This window comes from Mesoplodon densirostris, chromosome 20 (assembly GCF_025265405.1).
Source record: "Mesoplodon densirostris isolate mMesDen1 chromosome 20, mMesDen1 primary haplotype, whole genome shotgun sequence".
In the NCBI taxonomy this organism is placed as follows: Eukaryota; Metazoa; Chordata; class Mammalia; order Artiodactyla; family Ziphiidae; genus Mesoplodon; species Mesoplodon densirostris.
Genome location: NC_082680.1, coordinates 16,702,257 through 16,722,866, shown reverse-complemented (window position 1 = coordinate 16,722,866; position 20,610 = coordinate 16,702,257). Strand labels below are relative to the sequence as shown.

At 39.0% G+C, this 20,610-nt stretch overlaps 1 protein-coding gene across 3 annotated transcripts in view; it reads right to left on the bottom strand.

The window, feature by feature from the left end:
* The window catches only part of ASAH1 (N-acylsphingosine amidohydrolase 1), a 42,608-nt gene that overhangs the window by 3,841 nt on the left and 18,157 nt on the right, over positions 1 to 20,610 (bottom strand). For all 3 annotated transcript variants that reach the window (XM_060086055.1, XM_060086056.1, XM_060086057.1), the window contains 8 exons: positions 14,182 to 14,272; positions 13,688 to 13,774; positions 9,730 to 9,808; positions 6,741 to 6,815; positions 5,644 to 5,689; positions 4,930 to 5,074; positions 4,334 to 4,388; positions 4,121 to 4,202 (listed from right to left, as the gene is read on the bottom strand). In XM_060086055.1, coding sequence (XP_059942038.1) covers positions 4,121 to 4,202; positions 4,334 to 4,388; positions 4,930 to 5,074; positions 5,644 to 5,689; positions 6,741 to 6,815; positions 9,730 to 9,808; positions 13,688 to 13,774; positions 14,182 to 14,272 — 660 coding nt within the window. The remainder of the gene's footprint in view (positions 1 to 4,120; positions 4,203 to 4,333; positions 4,389 to 4,929; positions 5,075 to 5,643; positions 5,690 to 6,740; positions 6,816 to 9,729; positions 9,809 to 13,687; positions 13,775 to 14,181; positions 14,273 to 20,610) is intronic.

The following is a 20,610-nucleotide window of genomic DNA, read 5'->3' as shown; positions in this document are numbered from 1 at the left end:
TACTTCACTCTGTATGACAGACTCTAGATCCATCCACCTCACTACAAATAGCTCAACTTCGTTTCTTTTTATGGCTGAGTAATATTCCATTGTATATATTCGCCACATCGTCTTTATCTGTTCATCTGTTGACGGACACTTAAGTTGCTTCCAAGTCCTGGTTATTGTAAATAGTGCTGCAATGAACACTGTGGTACATGATTCTTTGCATTACAGTTTCCTCAGGGTATATGCCCAGTGGTATTGCTGGGTCATATGGCAGTTCTATTTTTAGTTTTTTAAGGAACCTCCATACTGTTCCCCATAGTGGCTGCACCAGTTTGCATTCCCACCAACAGTGGAGGGTTCCCACTTTTCTCCACACCCTCTCCAGTATTTTATTGTTTGTAGATTTTTTGATGATGGCCATTCTGACTGGTGTGAGGTGATACCTCATTGTTGTTTTGATTTGTATTTCTCTAATGATTAGTGATGTTAAGCATCCTTTCATGTGTTTGTTGGCAATCTGTGTATCTTCTTTGGAGAAATGTCTGTTTAGGTCTTCTGCCCATTTTTGCATTGGGTTGTTTGTTTTTTTGATATTGAGCTGCATGAGCTGCTTGTATATTTTGGAGATTAATGCTTTGTCAGTTGCTTCATTTGCAAATATTTTCTCCCATTCTGAGGGTTATCTTTTCGTCTTGTTTATGGTTTCCTTTGCTGTGCAAAAGCTTTGAAGTTTCATTAGGTCCCATTTGTTTCTTTTTGTTTATATTTCCATTTCTCTAGGAGGTGGGTCAAAAAGGATCTTGCTGTGATTTATGTCATAAGAGTGTTCTGCCTATGTCTTCCTCTAAGAGTTTTATAGTGTCTGGCCTTACATTTAGGTCTTTAACCCATTTTGAGTTTATTTTTGTGTATGTTGTTAGGAAGTGTTCTAATTTCATTCTTTTACATGTAGCTGTCCAGTTTTCCCAGCACCACTTACTGAAGAGGCTGTCTTTTCTCCATTGTATATTCTTGCCTCCTTTATCAAAGATAAGGTGACCATATATGCATGGGGGTATTATGATCTAAATGAAGATTTTATTATACAAATTTTTCTTTTCTGTATGGGTGGGGATTTGTTTTTACACCAAGAAAAATTCATAGATGCCCTTCATAGGGGCACTATCCCCAGAACTTTTTAAATAAATCATTTCCGTTTCTTGCTATAAACATACACACACAAAACAAAGAATTCCATGAGTGTCAAAGGTTCACCTAAGAAATTCTGAAATAGTTCCTCAGTGGAAGATAAAGTTGGGAAATATTTTAATATGAGTAATTGAAAATAAACTATATTAAAAGGATCATACAGCATGATGCAAAGATGGTTCAACATCCACAAATCAATCAACTTGACACACCCATTAACAAAATGAAGGATAAAAATATGATCATCTTAATAGATGCAGAAAAAGCATTTGACAAAATTCAACATCCATTTATTCAACATCTCAAAAAAGTGGGTATAAAGGAAACATACCTCAAGATAATAAAGGCCATATATGACAAGCCCACAGTTAACATCATACTCAGCAGTGAAAAGCTAAAAGCTTTTTCTCTAAGATTAGGAACAAGACAAAGTTGCCCCCTCTTGCCATTTTTATTCAATACAGTATTGGCAGTATTAGCCAGAGTAATCAGGCAAGAAAAAGAAATAAAAGGTATCCAAATCAGAAAGGAAGAATTGAAATTGTCACTATCTGCAGATGACATAATACTCTAAATAGAAATCCCTAAAGACTCTGCCAAAAAAACTGTTAGGAGTAATAAATTCAGTAAAGTTGCAGGACACAAACTCAGGATACAAAAATCCGTTGTGGTTCCATACACTAATAACGAACTATGAGAAAGAGAAATTAAGAAAACAATCCCATTTACAATTACATTAAAAAGAATAAAATAGGGCTTCCCTGGTGGTACAGTGGTTAAGAATCCACCTGCCAATGCAGGGAACACGGGTTCGATCCCTGATCCGGGAGGATCCCACATGCCGCGGAGCAACTAAGTCCATATGTCACAACTACAACTACTGAGCCTGCACTCTAGAGCCCACGAGCCACAACTGCTGAGCCCATGAGCCACAACTACTGAAGCCCATGCCTAGAGCCTGTGCTCCGCAACAAGAGAAGCCACTGCAATGAGAAGCCCGCTCACCACAACTAGAGAAAGCCCACACACAGCAACAAAGACCCAATGCAGCCAAAAATAAATAAATAAATTTATATATATAAATCTCTATAAAAAAGAATAAAATACATGGGAATAAATTTAACCAAGGAGGTGAAAGACCTGTACACTGAGAACTATAAGATACCGTTGAAAGAAGCAGAAGAAGACACAAATAAACAGAAAGATATTCCACTGTCATGGACTGGAAGAATGTTAAAATGTCCAAACTACCCCAAAACAATCTACAGATTCACTGCAATCCCTGTCAAAATTCCAAAGGCATTTTTCACAGAAATAGAACAATCCTAAAATTTCTGTGGAATCACAAAAGGCCCTGAATAGCCAAAGCAATCTTGAAAAAGAGGAGTAATTATATTCCACACTGTATTACAAAGCTATAGTAATCAAAACAATGGTACTGGCATAAAAACAGACACATAGTTCAATGGAACAGAATAGAGAGCCCACAATTAAGTTATGAAAAAAGAACCAAGAATATACATTGGAGAAGGACAGTCTCTTCAATAAATGGTGTTTGGGAAACTGGACAGCCACATGCAAAAGAATGAAACCAAACCACTATCTTACACCATACACAAAAATCAAAATGGATTAAAGACTTAAATGTAAGACCTGAAATCATAAAACTCCTAAAGGAGAACACAGGCAATAAGCTCCTTGACACTGGTCTTGGCAATGAGTTTTTGGATTTGACACCAAAACAAAGGCAACAAAGAAAAAAAAAAAACAAGTGGGAATCCCTCAAACTAAAAAGCTTCTAAACAAATAAAACCATCAACAAAATGAAAAGGCAACCTAGTGAATGGGAGGAAATACTTGCAAATCATTTATCTGATAAGGGGTTAATATCCATAATATATCTGGAACTCATACCACTCAATAGCAAAAAAAAAAGACAACCTGATTAAAAAATGGACAGAGAATCCGAATAGACATTTTTCCGAAGATGGCCAACAGGTGCATGAGAAGGTGGGAAATGCAAATCAAAGCCACGATAAGGTATCATCTCACATGTCAGACTGGCTATTATCAAAGAGACAAGCGGGAACAAGTGTTGGCCAGGGTGTGGAGAAAAGGGAACCCTTGTGCACTGTTTGTGGGAATGTAAACTGGTGCAGCCACTATGAAACCACCAGTATGGAGGTTCCTCAAAAAGCTAAAACCACCATTACCACCACCACCAATCCCACTTCCAAGTATTTATCTGAAGGACATGAAAACATGAACTCAGAAAGGTGTCTGCAGCCCCACATTTACCGCAGCACTATTTACACTAAGCCAAGTTATGGAAACAACCTAAGTGTCCATCTAAGGACGAATGAATAACAAAGATGTGGTATATATACAACACAGTATTACTTAGCCAAAAAAAAAGAATGAAATCTTGCCATTTGTGACAACATGGATAGACCTTGAGAGAATTTTGCTAAATGAAATAAATCAGACAGAGAAAGACAAATACCATGTGATCACACTTATAAGTGGAATCAAAAAATAAACAAAGGAATTCATAGATACAGAGAACAAACTGGTGGTTGACTGGGGGCGGGTGGTGACAGGTGGGCAAAACGGGTGAAGGGTCAAAAGGTACAAACTTCCAGTTATAAAATAAGTATAAGTCCTGGAGATGTAATGTATATCATAGTGTCTACCGTTAATAATACTGTACTGCATATTTGAAAGTTGTAAAGAAAGGAAATCTTAAAAGTTCTCATCAAAAGGAAAAAGAAATGTGTAACTATGTGTGGTGATGGATGTTAACTAGACTTATTGTGGTGACCATTATGCCATATATACAAGTATCTAAACATCTTGTAGTACATCTTAAACTAATATGTCAATTGTATCTCAAGAAAAAAATAATAAATATTAAATCTGATAATAAAGCAACCAAACAGATTACCTTGTGCTATTTTCCAGAACTGATCTAATGATAAACCCTATCCACTTGGCATCTTTCTTTCCCAAAATCCATTCTATGACACCTGGAAGAGATCAAACACACACAGTGTCACAGGTCCTAGAAGAGATTAAACTATGAACCAGAAGGCACAGTCTAGCCCTCCTCTTAAAACAGCTATGAAATTCCCATTTTATTTAAGAACTCTCTACTCACCCATAAAACCGCCATTTGTACTGAAACGTTCATTGAGCGTAAGACTAAATAGTCCCTGAAAAGATAACAAAGCAATGTCAGAAACCTCAACCATCCTGTTTAAGGCCCTCTCACTGTGCTATTTTACACTGTTATATCAGGTCCTGGATTGGGAAATTGAGCCGGGGTGGGGGGAGAAAAATCAAAACCATGATACTATCACCTTCTACTAATGGAGCTTTTTTAGAAGTTCAAAGCATTTTTCACATATACTGTGTGAGATAAGTAGGTGGGATGTTGCTGGCCACAATTTTCTGACCAGGAAACTTAAGTGCAGAGACTTAATGACTAACTTGCTTGAGGGGCAGACCCATGGCCAGATTCCAGATTTACACTCCCAGCCCTTGAGACCCACCACATGCTTTATCTCCACAAAAGGCTCCGAAACCTCCACTTCCTACTCTTCTCTACCATGTGAGCTCAAACCTAAGAAGGAAGGTAACAACAAGCACAATGCGATGAACTGGGGCTTCATATTCTTTTTAGGTCCTCACTTCCTTAGACTCCACCTTTCACAGAGAGCTACCTGTAAAATTATGTAACAATAGATTCCTTACTGGTTTGAATCCTGTTAACATGCCCACATAGCCAGCAAAGCCTGCCGCCTTGAAGACAGTTTTATTGTTTCTTCGGAAGTCCAAATTCACTGTTAAAGGTTTTAGTTCCTCAGTGACGACCCAGGTATTATTATTTACATTCCACCTACAAAAGACAAATTTCAGTGACGTTTAATAACAATGATAATAATGATGAATATGATAATGGTGGTCAGGCGTTGTACCATGTGCTTTATCTACCTAATCCCTAATGATCAATCCTCACAAGGATTTTTCAATATGGGTAGTTTTAGCCTCCATTTTCCACATGATAAAACTGAGGCTCAGAGAGGTTAAGTAACTCCCCCAACATGACACAGCCTATATTAGCAAACCCCAGGTTAGTATTTAGGTCTCTAATTACAAAGCCCTGTTATATTTTTTTCAGAAAGGTCAAGAAGACACATGAAATAGAATGCTACTCTTCCTTCTAAGCAATAAACTAGACGTGCATCTAGGGCCTTCAAGCATGCTCCAGATTTCTGTCCACTGGGTGCACCTCAGCTACAGACTCTCAAATAACTGAATAAGAGTGTGCCCACCTGGTCTCAAAACTGCGGAATCTAGGATCTCTACTTCTGGTCATATTCTGGGAATGACTTGGGACTTACTTTTCATCAGTGTAATACAACCTACTCTTCTTAGGGACTGAGACACACCACATTCTTTACTTACCCAAGAAATACTCCAAAATCCATGTTTCGTGCATGTAGTAGATGACCTAATTCAAAGTAAGCAGAAGAGACATGAAACAGCAATTATGACAGTATGATTGATTCTAAACCAAAGCTGGACACTTAATTTTGGTTAAGTGATATTCCCAAGTGTTCAATCCAACAATAAGAATTAAGCAGCATCTAATATCAGGCTGTAACAAGATCAAACTGTTGTCCCTATCACATTGGCCAGATCTCCCCCCGCCCCCAACACCTGAGAGCACAGGGTTCCAGAGAACTGAGACTGGAATATGGGACAAGAGCAGGTCGTCATTTTGTGGTTCACTATGACAGTCCTACTCAAGACACAGCTATCTCAGCCTCATCTAATGCAACTTAACAACATCCTTCCCTTCAGGGATTGTCACCTACAGCTATACCCAGAGAACAGGTCAAAAATAAGAGTGAGGGCTTCCCTCGTGGCGCAGTGGTTGAGAGTCCGCCTGCCGATGCAGGGGACACGGGTTTGTTCCCCGGTCCGGGAAGATCCCACATGCTGCGGAGCGGCTGGGCGTGTGAGCCATGGCCGCTGAGCTTGCGCTTCCAGAGCCTGTGCTCCGCAATGGGAGAGGCCACAACAGTGAGAGGCCCGCATACCGCAAAAAAAAAAAAAAAAATAAGAGTGAATCAGGGTAAATCATCCTGTGCCTTGTACACTGGGGACTTGTCAGGAAAAACATGGAAAAGTGAGCACAGGGTCCCTTGGCTGGAAAATGATGGGAGAAAGTCTGGCCTGCCCCGAGTACTTATATCAAATCATAAATAGGGGTATAAGTAGACTACGAAGAATAGTAAGAATGTTTATAATCCTGAAACACTTCTTCCAAGAGTTTTGCATACCTGAATTAAACTTTAATAGGCATTACAGTGGTCTTAAAGTAAGAACAGCTTTCAATTCACTTTCAAAAACTTACCAAGATCTATAAAACCATACGCAACATGCACATGGTATTTACATAGCAAGCCTGTATTTTACAAGTTTTAATTTCATTTAAAGATTTTTCTTCTACTTCGTACCTCGTACCACCCACCTTCCCTCAGCACACATTTATTTACCTTCTTTGTCTTCTGTTATTATTGAAGTACAAATGGTAAAAAATTCATAGAAAATATTGAATGAAATAATCTCTCCTATGAGAAAAGACAGGAAACTTTTGGTCAATATATAGAACCATGACATTGTTAGAAAATTCTTTTTTAAGAAAAGGTTGAAATATCATCACCATGTGAGTTTCTGCTTGAGCGTACGTGTGTGTCCGCAGACAGTCTGATTGAGTCTGAATGGCTGGTTGGGTGGAGGTGTCTCAGTAGCCTGTACTCTCTGCAGATTCAAGATAAAACGAGTCCCCAGAGAAACAGCTACTGGACAAGCTGAACATCTGGGCATGTTGGAATTATACGGCAACATAATGTCCACATTTTTCGTCAATGTGCTTCATTTTAGTTTTCTTTGGAGGGCTCAAATATGATAATTTAATACATCTGGGTCTTGGTTGGATGCTGAAAATGTATTTTGCCCAGGTTTTTAGAGTGTGACTAATATTTCTAAGGTGAGAAAAGAGACAATAAAATAAGTGCTGAGCTTATCAAGAGATTCCATCATAAAACATTTTAATTTTTGGACATTTTTCCTAACCTGTACAATAATAATACCACTCAGCATTTAATTTGAAGGTATACAACACACTTTTTCTCTGTTCCATTTCATGTTAACGTGTTAAGCTTAATATGTTATTTCCCCACCCTAATGTTTATTTTATTTCCATTTGATTTCTATTTTGGTGAAATTCCACTCTTATTTTATTATGACTCATCTGTTAATCTTCTCAATCCATTTTTCTCTTGAGATATTTATACGTGGTATTCATTTGCTAGAGTTCTTTACATAATAAAGGAATTAAAGACATTTCTCATATAAACTGAAAAAAATATATTTCTAGTATGTTAATTCTCTTTTTAAAGAAAAAACAAAAAAAACTAGCCACTTTTGTTGATAAATACTATTGATTTTTAGAAATTCTCAGTTATCTCTTGTAAAATCAAGGTATATAGAGTTTACTTAAAATAACAACTCTACTGATTTGATGGCTTAAAAATAAAACTTTTGGGGCGACAGAAAAAGTCTTTTTCATTAAATTAAGTGCTATAAATTGGAAATGGAAATTTAAAAAACAGCTTCCAAAAACATCAATACTTAAGGATATGATGAATATGAAGAATATGATAAATGATATAACAAAGGATCTGATGAATGAATGATATGCAAGACCTCTTCCCTGAAAATAAAAAATACTGCTCAGAGAAATCAATAACCTAAATAAATGCTGAAATCTCATATACCACGTTTGTGGCTTGGAAAACTCAGTATTATAATCCCACTGAAAATATCAGTAGGTTCTTTTGTCAAGTTGATTCTAAAATTTATGTGGAAACGCAAAGGGTCTAGAATACCTAAGAGAATTTTAAAGAAAAAAACAAAGTTAGAAAACTTACACTACCTAATATTAAGACTTACTATAAAGCTTTAGTAATTGCAGTAGCATGGTATTGGTGTAAGAAAAGACAAACAGACAAATGAAACTAGGTGGAAAGTCCCCAAATAGAATCAGATACATGCAATCATGTAATTTATATCAAAGGCACCACTGCAATTTACTGAGGGAATGAGTCTTTTTAATGAACGGTGTTGTCAATTGGAAAAAACTTGAACCTTGATCCCTAACTCATATCATATGCAAGTTAATTCAAGATACACAATGGGCCTATATGTAAAAAGTAAACAAAAAACATACAGAAGAAAACATAGAAGAATATGTTTGGGGGTAGGCAAAGATCACTTAAATGGGTATAAAAAGCACTACCCATCAAAAAATTGAAAAATGGACTGCATTAAAATTAAGAATTTCTGTTCATCAAAAGACACCAATAAGAAAATAAATGCAAGCTACAGTGTGGGAGAAGATGTCCGGCATACGTGTATCTGACAAAGGACCTGTATCAGTATACATATAAAGAATTCTTTCAAACCAATAAAAATGGGCATTAGAGATTTAACAAGCACAATGAAGGAAGTAGGGAGGGAGGGAGGAAGGGAAGAAGAAAGCAAGGAAGAAAGGAAAAGGTCAAAAAACTGTTCAATCTCATTAGTCATCAGGGAAATGCAAATTAAACAATAATGGGCGAATATAACACACTCGACAAATGGACCAAATAAAAGACTGAGACTATCACGTGCAGAATTAGCAAGTGGAGAAAACGAAAACTCTTGTACTAGGTTGACTGTCAATGGGTACAATCACTTTGGAAAACTGGCTGGCAGAGTGTACAAGGCTAAACATATAGCTACCCTATGACCCAGGACATACCGCAGAGGAATGAGTACATATGCCCATCAAAGGACATGTACAAGAGTGTTCATAACTGCTTTATTCTTAATATCCCAAATCTGGAAACAACAAATATCCTATTCATACAATAGCCTACTACCTATAATGATAAGTGCAAGAAACCAGACAAGAGTTCAGGGCCTCCCTGGTGGCGCAGTGGTTGAGAGTCCGCCTGCCGATGCAGGGGATACGGGTTCGTGCCCCGGTCTGGGAGGATCCCATGTGCCGCGGAGTGGCTGGGCCCGTGAGCCGTGGCCGCTGGGCCTGCGCGTCCGGAGCCTGTGCTCCGCAACGGGAGAGGCCACAACAGTGAGAGGCCCACATACCGCAAAAAGAAAAAAAAAAAAAAAAAAAAAGAGTTCATACTGCTAGGCTCTATTTGTAAGACGTTCAAGAGGCAAAATTAATCTACAGTGAAGTCAGAACAGTGGTTAACAGGGGACTCAGGACTGTGTGAAAGTGCAGGATGGAGCACGCTGGATTGCTGGAATTTATTTCTGTATCTTGTTCTGAGTTGTGATTACATGCACGTATGCATTTAAAAAACTCTTGTGCTGTATACTTAAGATCTGTGCACTTTATTGTATGTATACCATACCTCAATAAAAAAAATTTAAGTACTTTATTCAATGTTTTAAAAGCTGTCAAGTGAACTTTACCTAAAGGTATTTCAGTAACTGCCGCAATCCCCTTCATTTCCTCCTCGAAAGGCCCAGGGAAGTTGCCAAGTAGACCAGGCTGAAAAACAAATACACTAACAGTCATTCAGCCTAAAGTGTGGCTTTGAGATTTGGTTCTTTTACATGTAATTTGTACTAGCTATTGCTGCCATAATAGATGATCAAAGCTTACTTTTGAAAGCACTTTCACATCATGTATTTCTAAAAGATTCTATGTAATACTCAATATTGGGCCCCTATAACTCTTGCTTGTGTACCCCATAAACTCATCTCAAGTACTAGGCAGAGACCTATGATTCTCAGATTGTTTCTTCCTGCCTTATAGTTCACCCTATTCTCTAGAGAGATGAACTGGAGTAATTCCACTTGGATGTCCTAACATGGCTCACAACACGGGAACATCATAACAGGCACTCCTCATCTCTGCTCAAACTTGCCCTCTAGCCATTAGCATCACACCCTCATTCCTGCTGTCCTTTCTCGACCGTGGTTTTGCTGTCTGAGGTTTCAGTTACCTGTGGTCAACCACAGGCCAAAAATATTAAATGGAAAATCCCAGAAGTAAATAGTTCATGAGTGCTAAATTGCACGCCATTCTGAGTAGCACGATGAAATCTCCTGCCATCCCACCCTGTCCCACCTGGGGTCCCCAACCACTGACACTGTCTGCTCCTGACATTCAACCATCAGTTTTGTCATGGCTTGATGATTCCGGATGACCAGAAGCAGATGCTCCTCCTTCTGAAGTCATGTCAGGTCACTAGTAGCCTAATGGTACGTCACAATGCCCACTTCATTCACCTCACTTCACCTCATCATGTAAACATTTAACCATCTCACAACGTCACAAGAAGAAGGGTGAGTAAAGGACAGTATGATAGCTTGAGAGAGACAGCACATTCACATGACTTTTATTACACTGTACTGTTATAATTGTTCTATTTTGTTATTAGTTGTTGTTAATCTCCTACTGTGCCTAATTTAAAAATTAAACTTATAGGTATGTATTTATAGGGAAAAAACAAAGTACACACAGGGTTCAGTACTATGTATGGTTTCAGGCATCCACTGGGGGTCTTGGAATGTATCTCCCAAGGATGAGGGGTACTAATGTACTATTCCCTTCCCACACTCACTGTATTCTAGTGATTCACAGAACATTTGTCATGGTTAACAGCCAATCTTAGGCTGAGATGCATTACCACATCCTGTTAGCAAACAATGGACACATGAGCAAATTCAGTGGTGGACATACATACTTTTTTTTGCATGGTTTGATTTATATATATCATTAAGTGATTAGCAAAATAAGTTCAATGAACCTCCATCATCTCAAATAAATATAAAATTTTAAAAAAAAGAATTTTTTTCTTGTGATGAGAACTCTTGGGATTTTCTCCTTTAACAATTTTCATATGTAACACACAGCAGCGTTAATTACAATCATCATGCTGTACATTACAACCCTAGTACTTATTTATCTAGTAACTGAAGTTTGTACCTTTTGACCACCTTCATCCAATCCACCTTCCCAAATCTGATCTCTTTTTCTACGAGTTATTTTGTTTTTGAAGTATAATTGACCTACAACGCTATGTTAGTTCCCAGTACACAACACGGTGATTCAATATTCTATACATTTAAAGATGATCAAGTCTAGTTATATCTGTCACCATAAAAAGACATTAAGGGCCTCCCTGGTGGCGCAGTGGTTGAGAGTCCGCCTGCCGATGCAGGGGATACGGGTTCGTGCACCGGTCCGGGAGGATCCCATATGCCGCGGAGCGGCTGGGCCCGTGAGCCATGGCCGCTGAGCCTGCGCGTCCGGAGCCTGTGCCCCGCAACGGGAGAGGCCACAACAGTGAGAGGCCCGCGTACCGCAAAAAAAAAAAAAAAAAAAAAAAAAAGACATTAAATTATTATTATTAATTATATTCCCCACACTGTGCATTTTATACCCATGACTTTTATTTTGTCACTTTAAGTTTGTACCTCTTAATCTCCCTCACCTGTTCCTCTCCTCCCCCCAACCCCTCTCCCCTCTGGCAACTACCTGTTTATTCTCTGTATGTATGACCCTGTTTCTGTTTTCTTAACATTTGTTCATTTGTTTTGTTTTTTAAATTCCACATGTAAGTGACAACATACAGTATCTGTCTTTCTCTGACTTATTTCACTTAGTATAATACCGTCTAGGTCTTTCCATGTTGACGCAAGTGGCAGGATTTCATTCTTTTTTATGGCTGAGTATACTATTCCATTGTATGTATATGTATGCCACATCCTCTTTACCCATTCATATATACTTTTATTCTCAACTGCAACTGTTCACTAACAATTAGATCAAGAATTAAGCTTACAGCCTCTTGCTAAGATAATGTGTTTAAGATTCGCAAGTCTCATTTTTCACCAACTTGGTGATTATATGTAATGTAATCTAACTTGGCAAATCATTTTTCTGCCTAGGAATTCAAAGCATTGCACAAGTGGAATACTGCTGCCAATTTAACAAAAGAAAATGACTTACTGAACAGTTGTTTACCATTTTGTACATGCAAGCACTGGGCTTTACCTACAGTAAGTTGTTTAATCCTCACAACCACCATATGAAATATGTATTATTAGTAAATTTTCCCCGGTGAGAAATCTGAAGTTGCATATGTTAAGAAACTTCTCAAAGGACACACAGCTAGTGTGTGACTGATCTAACCTTAAAATCCAATGTTTAAAGAACAAACAAAACCCCTAATGTCTGACTGCGAAGTCTGGGCACCTAAACCTTCTGCATGCTGCACTCCCTGCTGACATGCAGGTTAGGGGGATTAGGGTACCTGGGGCATCTGGGGGACTCTTCTGCTACTGCTTCTGCCAACATTTGTATTTTGGGCAAGTCTGGTGAGTATGAACATAAAGGATAGCCTTAATCAAAGGCTCCGAAAGCATAAACATGAGGAATAACAGGTTTGGTGGTTGGCAGGTACAAGTGTCATAGGGGTGGTATGCCTGGAACGTCCAGCCTCTAGGACAATGATTCTCAACCAGGGATGGCTTTCCCCCCAGGGGAGATTTGGTGAAGTCTAGAGACATTTTTGGTTGTCACAACTGAAGGGGTGCTACTGGCATCCAGTGAGTCGAGGCCAAGGGTGCTGCTCAACATTCTACAATGCACAGACAGTGCCCACAACAAAATATTATCCAACCCCACACGTCATCACTATTGAGGTTAAAACATCTGCCCTAGGGCCTTGGTTTCCTCCCCAGTCCTTTGCACCCTGCCAGCCGGTGAGGGCCCCAAAGCAAAGACTGAAAGAGGATGATGAGGATCTCTCTGGGGGTTCTAGGGGCCAGGCCCTAGATTTTCTACTGGTTTCATCTAAATAAAAAAAGGGTCTGAGAAATGGAATCTTCCTGCATGACCAAGAAATGAAATGGTCTGGTGAATGCACAAAGACACGAAACACACAACCCAAGTACGTTTCAATGGTCACAGCTACTGAGGGGCAGGGCTGGGCTGAGCATGTCATTTGGTCATATCTAGAACATCTCTCAGTGTCTTGACATGCTCAGGCAAAGTACTTAAGAAAAACCCCAATTTTCAATAGTGAACTTGCAAAGCTAAGTACACATAACAGAAGGAAATGCTGTACTCCCAGATGAAATATGGATATTTGCCCAATGCTCTGTAGAACAGTTCATACTTTTATAAAACATTAAAGAGCAGCTAACTGCCCAAATTTGCCATTTTATGTCCTATTACTGTCATATTACCAAGCCCCAGAATTTTAAGTCCCTCTGAAGTTTTGACAGTAGTCTGGAATAAAAGCAAACTTGTCCAAATTATGCCTTTAAATAAATAACAGAGCCTTTGCTGAACTCTTGTGTGTATATGTGTACCTGTGTGTGTTTAACATTTACTGTAGGAAATAATATTTCTTACCAACTTTTGATCCACTAACTGCACAATTTTTCCACTTGGCTCAAATGCATTTATCATATTTTTCAGGGAATTCACTATAACTTTTAGCTGAAAAATAAATTTAAAAATTGATGAGACATAAAAAAGTGTTGACATTTAAGATTAATACTGGTATAATGAAAACAGATATTGACCTTTTGACTTACCCATATGCAGCTAAATAAAGGAGTATTATTTAAAAACGTACATGTAAACACATCTTTAACATGACATTTGATTAACCATTTAGATGATGCATATGATATGAGATAAAGAAACAAAGGCAAAGGCTAGTAAAAAGAGCAAGATGCTACAGAGAAATGACATCTTTCCTCTACTATCATTTATTGTAAATGGCAGAGAACCATGGAAAGCAGATTCTTAAAATACTTGGTACATAATATCATGACGTGTTCTTTCAAATGCAATTATATCCAGTAAAGTCAGAAACAAAAGATTTAAGGATCATAGCATACCGCTGGTGCCTTGTCAACCATCAATTCATGCCATCTTTTGTACGGTGGTAAATCGAGATTTATAGTGTACCACGGAACCGGACCCCTATAGCTGTAATGAGAAGTGTATCATCTTGAAATGTTAAAAGCAGTTTTTTGATGATGGTTAGACAGTTACAACTATATGGATATGTTAGAGACATATTCTTAGTAACAACAGAGAAACTGGTACTCAAACCAAAACTCGCAAAAAAAGCTCATTTCCCACCCAGTGCTTCTGCCCTATGTTGTACATACAATCACAAGTCATTTTAGAAATCCTAGAATAGAATTATATGTTCTAGAAGATTAATGTGTCATGGTGATAGGCAAAATAATCAACTTTGGCTCAAGAGCTATACGTAACCTGAATATCACTGCTAGAAAATATCTGCCCTTTTTTCCCTCCTAAATCTCTACGAAGATTTAGTCCAGGCTCTGGGCAGTTCCCCAGTTGGTTTCCCAGTCTCAGAATTCCCTCTTAGACAAACTAACAATACTGTCAAATCACTGACTCCAGCGCTGGCTTCAGTACGGTCACTTTTTAAGCCCCCAGAGTGGCAACACAGTGTATGAGCTTCCCATGACTGGCTTCAAGAAACTTCACTATTCCCTTGGTCATGCTACTCTTCCTACTGTACTTCCTCTCTGCTCATTCTTCTGTAGTAAGTCCAAGCCCAAGCACTGTTTGATTATACCCATTCCCCAAAGTCCTACTCCTCAGTTTACAAACAGCAATTTCTACTATGAGGATATAGCAACATCCACTCCCGTACCAGTGGAGTTGGGCCGTATTCCTGATGGATGAACTCTACAACTATTCTCTGTCGCCACAGAAACATTATCTTCTGGCACTTGTTACTGAACTGAAATAGCCTCTAAGGGTGTGCCAGTCAGTGGCTGATCAGTTTAAAGTGGCCTAAAAATAGCCAGCATTTGCTCCCTTACTGCCCTGCTCCAGAGAAGAAGGTGGGGTCTGGTGGGTGCTACAATGTTACCAGGCTCTTAAATATACAGACATAAATCCAGACTTATGTGTACAGTGGGGATGGGTTAAGGGAGTATGAGTTAGTTCCTAGAAGTCAAGAATTGTGGTCCTATTTATACTTCTAGAGTCATGAATAATTATTTGAATCACATTGCTGAGCTTGGGGCCTGGGTGTATGTATACGGTTCTATGAAACTGTTAACCAGAAGCCACTCACGTTGTGATTTAGACAGAAAAGGAAAGCACATGCAATTCTGGGAACATACATTTAAACCAAATCACAAGACTGAATTTTGTTTTTCTCAAAGCACTTTCAACCTCCCATTTCCTTAGTAGCTGATATATATATTAAATACTGTAACACTTAAATCCCAGAAAAAAGCTTTACATAAAAACAAATGAATTCAGCTTCTAACCATAATTTCACACGTGAAATTCTGTCCCACAATTCAGTAAAATAATGACTGTTCCTCCTGTTATGGCAGGGGCTACAACCCCCTCGCCTCTCCGCCAGCACGCATTTGGATTTCCTTGTCTAGTGGCAATGGTAAATCAGCGGCCCACTGGAGGCAGGCACATTGGTGGCACTGTCTTAAGATACGTGTTCTACCTGTGAACTCCAATCAGCTGCTTCTCCCCGCGTAACTTCCAACAAAACCCAAACCATGCCCCTATATCTGCGATAAACTCCTGATGCCTTTTCAGTATAGGATTCCAAAGAAAAAAAATGGAGAGGACAAGCTCACTACAGGAGAGGATTATGATTAAGTGGGAATGGGAAGACCCCAGAAGCCTCTCTACAGCAAAATCTCCACTCATCAGAATTCTTTGACAAAACTGTTATTAATCCGATTAAGAAAATTATTTTAATAGCTAAAGCTTACTATGATTTTGGCTAACTATAATCCCATGTTTCACTTCTCATTCTTTTCTAAAATACTTCAGTACTTAACATCTGCACCTCAATTTCCTAGAGAAATAAAGAGTATTTACCTTATGAGAGCAGTGAAGATTACATGAAATATGCAAAAAATACTTAGCAGCATTGGTATTTCTTTATCTATTTAGGCTGTGCCGTGCAGCATGCGGGATCTTATTAGTTCCCCAACCAGGAACTGAACCTGTTGCTCCTGCATTGGGAGCTCGCAGTCTTAACCACTGGACTGCCAGGGAAGTTCCACAGCATTGGTATTATTAATTTTTTTTGAATTTTACTTTATTTTTTTATACAGGAGGTTTTTATTAGTCATCAATTTTATACACATCAGTGTATACATGTCAATCCCAATCGCCCAATTCATCACACCACCATCCCCACCCCCACATGGCTTTCCCCCCTTGGTGTCCATACGTTTGTTCTCTATATCTGTGTCTCAACTTCTGCCCCACAAACCGGTTCATCTGTACCATTTTTCTAGGTTCCACATACATGCGTTAATATACTATATTTGTTTTTCTCTTTCTGACTTACTTCCCTCTGTATGACAGTCTCTAGATCCATCCACGTCTCAACAAATGACCCAATTTCGTTCCTTTTCATGCCTGAGTAATACTCCACTGTATATATGTACCACAACTTCTTTATCCACTTGTCTGTCGATGGACATTTACATTGCTTCCATGACCTGGTTATTGTAAATAGTGCTGAAATGAACACTGGGGTGCATATATCCTTTTGAATTATGGTGTTCTTGGGGTATATGCCCAGTAGTGGGATTGCTGGAACATATGGTAATTCTATTTTTAGTTTTTTGGTTTTTTGTTTTTGCAGTACGCAGGCCTCTCACTGTTGTGGCCTCTCCCATTGTGGAGCACAGGATCTGGATGCGCAGGCTCAGCGGCAATGGCTCACGGGCCTAGCTGCTCTGCAGCATGTGGGATCTCACCAGACCGGGGCACGAACCCGTGTCCCCTGCATCGGCAGGCAGACTCTCAACCACTGCGCCACCCGGGAAGCCCTATTTTTAGTTTTTTAAGGAACCTCCATACTGTTCTCCATAGTGGCTGTATCAATTTACATTCCCACCAATAGTGCAAGAGGGTTCCTTTTGCTCCACACCCACTCCAGCATTTGTTGTTTGTAGATTTTCTGAGGATGCCCATTCTAACTGGTGTGAGGTGATAACCTCATTGTAGTTTTGATTTACATTTCTCTAATAATTAGTGATGTTGAGCAGCTTTTCATGTGCTTCTTGGCCATCTGTATGTCTTCTTTGGAGAAATGTCTATTTAGGTCTTCTGCCCATTTTTGGATTGGGTTGCTTGTTTTTTTAATGTTGAGCTGCATGAGCTGTTTATATATTTTGGAGATTAATCCTTTGTCTGCTGATTCGTTTGCAAATATTTTCTCCCATTCTGAGGGTTGCCTTTTTGTCTTGTCTATGGTTTCCTGTGCTGTGCAAAAGCTTTGAAGTTTCATCAGGTCCCATTTGTTTATTTTTGTTTTTATTTCCATTACTCTAGGAGGTGGATCAAAACAGATCTTGCTGTGATTTATGTCAAAGAGGGTCCTCCCTATGTTTTCCTCTAAGAGTTTTATAGTGCCCAGTCTTACATCGAGGTCTTTAATCCATTTTGAGTTTATTTTAGTGTATGGTGTTAGGGAGTGTTCTAATTTCATTCTTTTACATGTAGCTGTCCAGTTTTCCCAGCACCACTTATTGAAGAGCCTGTCTTTTCTCCATTGTATATCCTTGCCTCCTTTGTCACAGATTAGTTGACCATAGGTGCGTGGGTTCATCTCTGGGCTTTCTATCTTGTTCCACTGATCTATGCTTCTGTTTTTGTGCCAGTACCATATTGTCTTGATTACTGTAGCTTTGTAGTATAGACTGAAGTCAGGGAGTCTGATTCCCCCAGCTCCATTGTTTTCCCTCAAGACTGCTTTGGCTATGTGGGGTCTTTTGTGTCTCCATACAAATTTTAAGATTTTTCTCTTCTAGTTCCGTTAAAAAATGCCATTGGTAATCTGAGGGATTGCACTGAATCTGTAGATTGCTTTAGGTAGTTTGGTCATTTTCACAATACTGATTCTTCCAATCCAAGGACATGGTATAGCTCTCCATCTGTCGGTATCATCTTTAATTTCTTTCATCCCTGTCTTATAGTTTTCTGCATACAGGTCTTTTGTCTCCCTAAGTAGGTTTATTCCTAGGTATTTTATTCTTTTTGTTGCAATGGTAAATGGGAGTGTTTCCTTAATCTTCCTTTCAGATTTTTCATCATTAGTGTATAGGAATGCAAGAGATTTCTGTGCACTGATTTTGTATCCTGCTACTCTACCAAATTCATTGATTAGCTCTAGTCATTTTCTGGTGGCATCTTTAGGATTCTCTATGTACAGTATCATGTCATGTGCAAACAGTGACAGTTTTACTTCTTCTTTTCCTATTTGTATTCCTTTTATTTCTTTTTCTTCTCTGATTGTCATGGCTAGGACTTCCAAAACTATGTTGAATAATAGTGGTGAGAGTGGACATCCTTGTCTTGTTCTGGATCGTAGAGGAAATGCTTTGTTTTTCACCATCGAGAATGATGTTTGCTGTGGGTTGGTCATATATGATCTTTATTATGTTGAGGTAGGTTCCCTCTATGCCCACTTTCTGGAGAGTTTTTATCATAAATGGGTGTTGAATTTTGTCAAAAGCTTTTTCTGCATCTGTTGAGATGATCCTATGGTTTTTATTCTTCAATTTGTTAATATGGTGTATCACATTGATTGATTTGCGTGTATTGAAGAATCCTTGCATCCGTGGGATAAATCCCACGTGATCATGGTGTATGATCCTTTTAATGTGTTGTTGCATTCTGTTTGCTAGTATTTTGTTGAGGATTTTTGCATCTATATTCGTCAGTGATGTTGGTATTGGTCTGTAATTTTCTTTTTTTGTAGTATCTTTGTCTGGTTTTGGTATCAGGGTGATGGTGGCCTCATACAATGAGTTTGGGAGTGTTCCTTCCTCTGCAATTTTTTGGAAGAGTTTGAGAAGGATGGGTGTTAGCTCTTCTCTAAATGTTTGATAGAATTCACCTGTGAAGCCATCTGGTCCTGGACTTTTGTTTGTTGGAAGACTTTAAATCACAGTTTCAATTTCATTACTTGTGATTGGTCTGTTCATATTTTCTATTTCTTCCCAGTTCAGTCTTGGAAGGTTATGCCTTTCCAAGAATTTGTCCATTTCTTCCAGGTTGTCCATTTTATAGGCATAGAGTTGCTTATAGTAGTCTCTTAGGATGCTTTGCATTTCTGTGGTGTCTGTTGTAACTTCTCCTTTTTCATTTCTAATTTTATTGATTTGAGTCCTCTCCCTCTTTTTCTTGATGAGTCTGGCTAATGGTTTATCAATTTTGTTTATCTTTTCAAAGAACCAGCTTTTAGTTTTATTGATCTTTGCTATTGTTTTCTTTGTTTCTATTTCATTTATTTCTGCTCTGATCTTCATGATTTCTTCCTTCTGCTAACTTTGGGTTTTGTTTGTTCTTCTTTCTCTAGTTCCTTTAGGTGTAAGGTTATTTGTTATTCTGGTGTTCTCACAAGAGGGCGTGAAAGCACATCCTTCTACTCCGCCATCTTGGTTCAGTAGCCTCACTGCATTGGTATTTTATCAGTAGTGATCACTATAGAATATTTTCCTCCTTTACTCTGAACAATAAACATCATGAAATTATTTTTGAAACTTAGCATTTCCTGTGCCTAGGTCATCACAAGCAACAATAATCATTGACTGAACCCACCTGGTGGCTTGGCAACTAGTCCAAGTGACACAACACACACAGGTACACAAATAAGACAGCAGATGCTAAGCACCAGTGAGCAGTAGAAAAGAAACGATAATCAGATTCAGTTGGATACAGCAGTGCCCTTGTTGTCAGTCCCTTGACCTCCAGCACTGATTTGACTGGTCAGGCTGGATAAACAGGTGTTTCTCTCCTCCCTCACAACTGCCAATGCATACCTCCAGAATCTGTGCACTTGATTAAAAAGGATGGTCTTAAAGGTACAGAAGGGACTTCCTGGTGGTGCAGTGGTTAAGAATCTGCCTGCCAATGCAGGGGACACGGGTTCGATCCCGGGTCTGCGAAGGTCCCACATGCCATGGAGCAACTAAGCCCATGGGCCACAACTACCGAGCCTGTGAGCTGCAACTACTGAAGCCCGCTCGTTTAGAGCCCGCGCTCTGCAACAGGAGAAGCTACTGCAATGAGAAGCCCGTGCACCACAACGAAAAGTAGCCCCCGCTTGCCACAACTAGATAAAGCCCATAGGCAGCAACGAAGACCCAACACAGCTAAAAATTTTTTAAAAATTTTTAAAAAGGTATAGGAGGATGTGTTGTCATTCAAAGGTACATGAATACCACACTTCTCTCCGAGTCCTCAACATCCATTTATAGTTCACAGAGGACAAAGATCAGAGCAGAGCT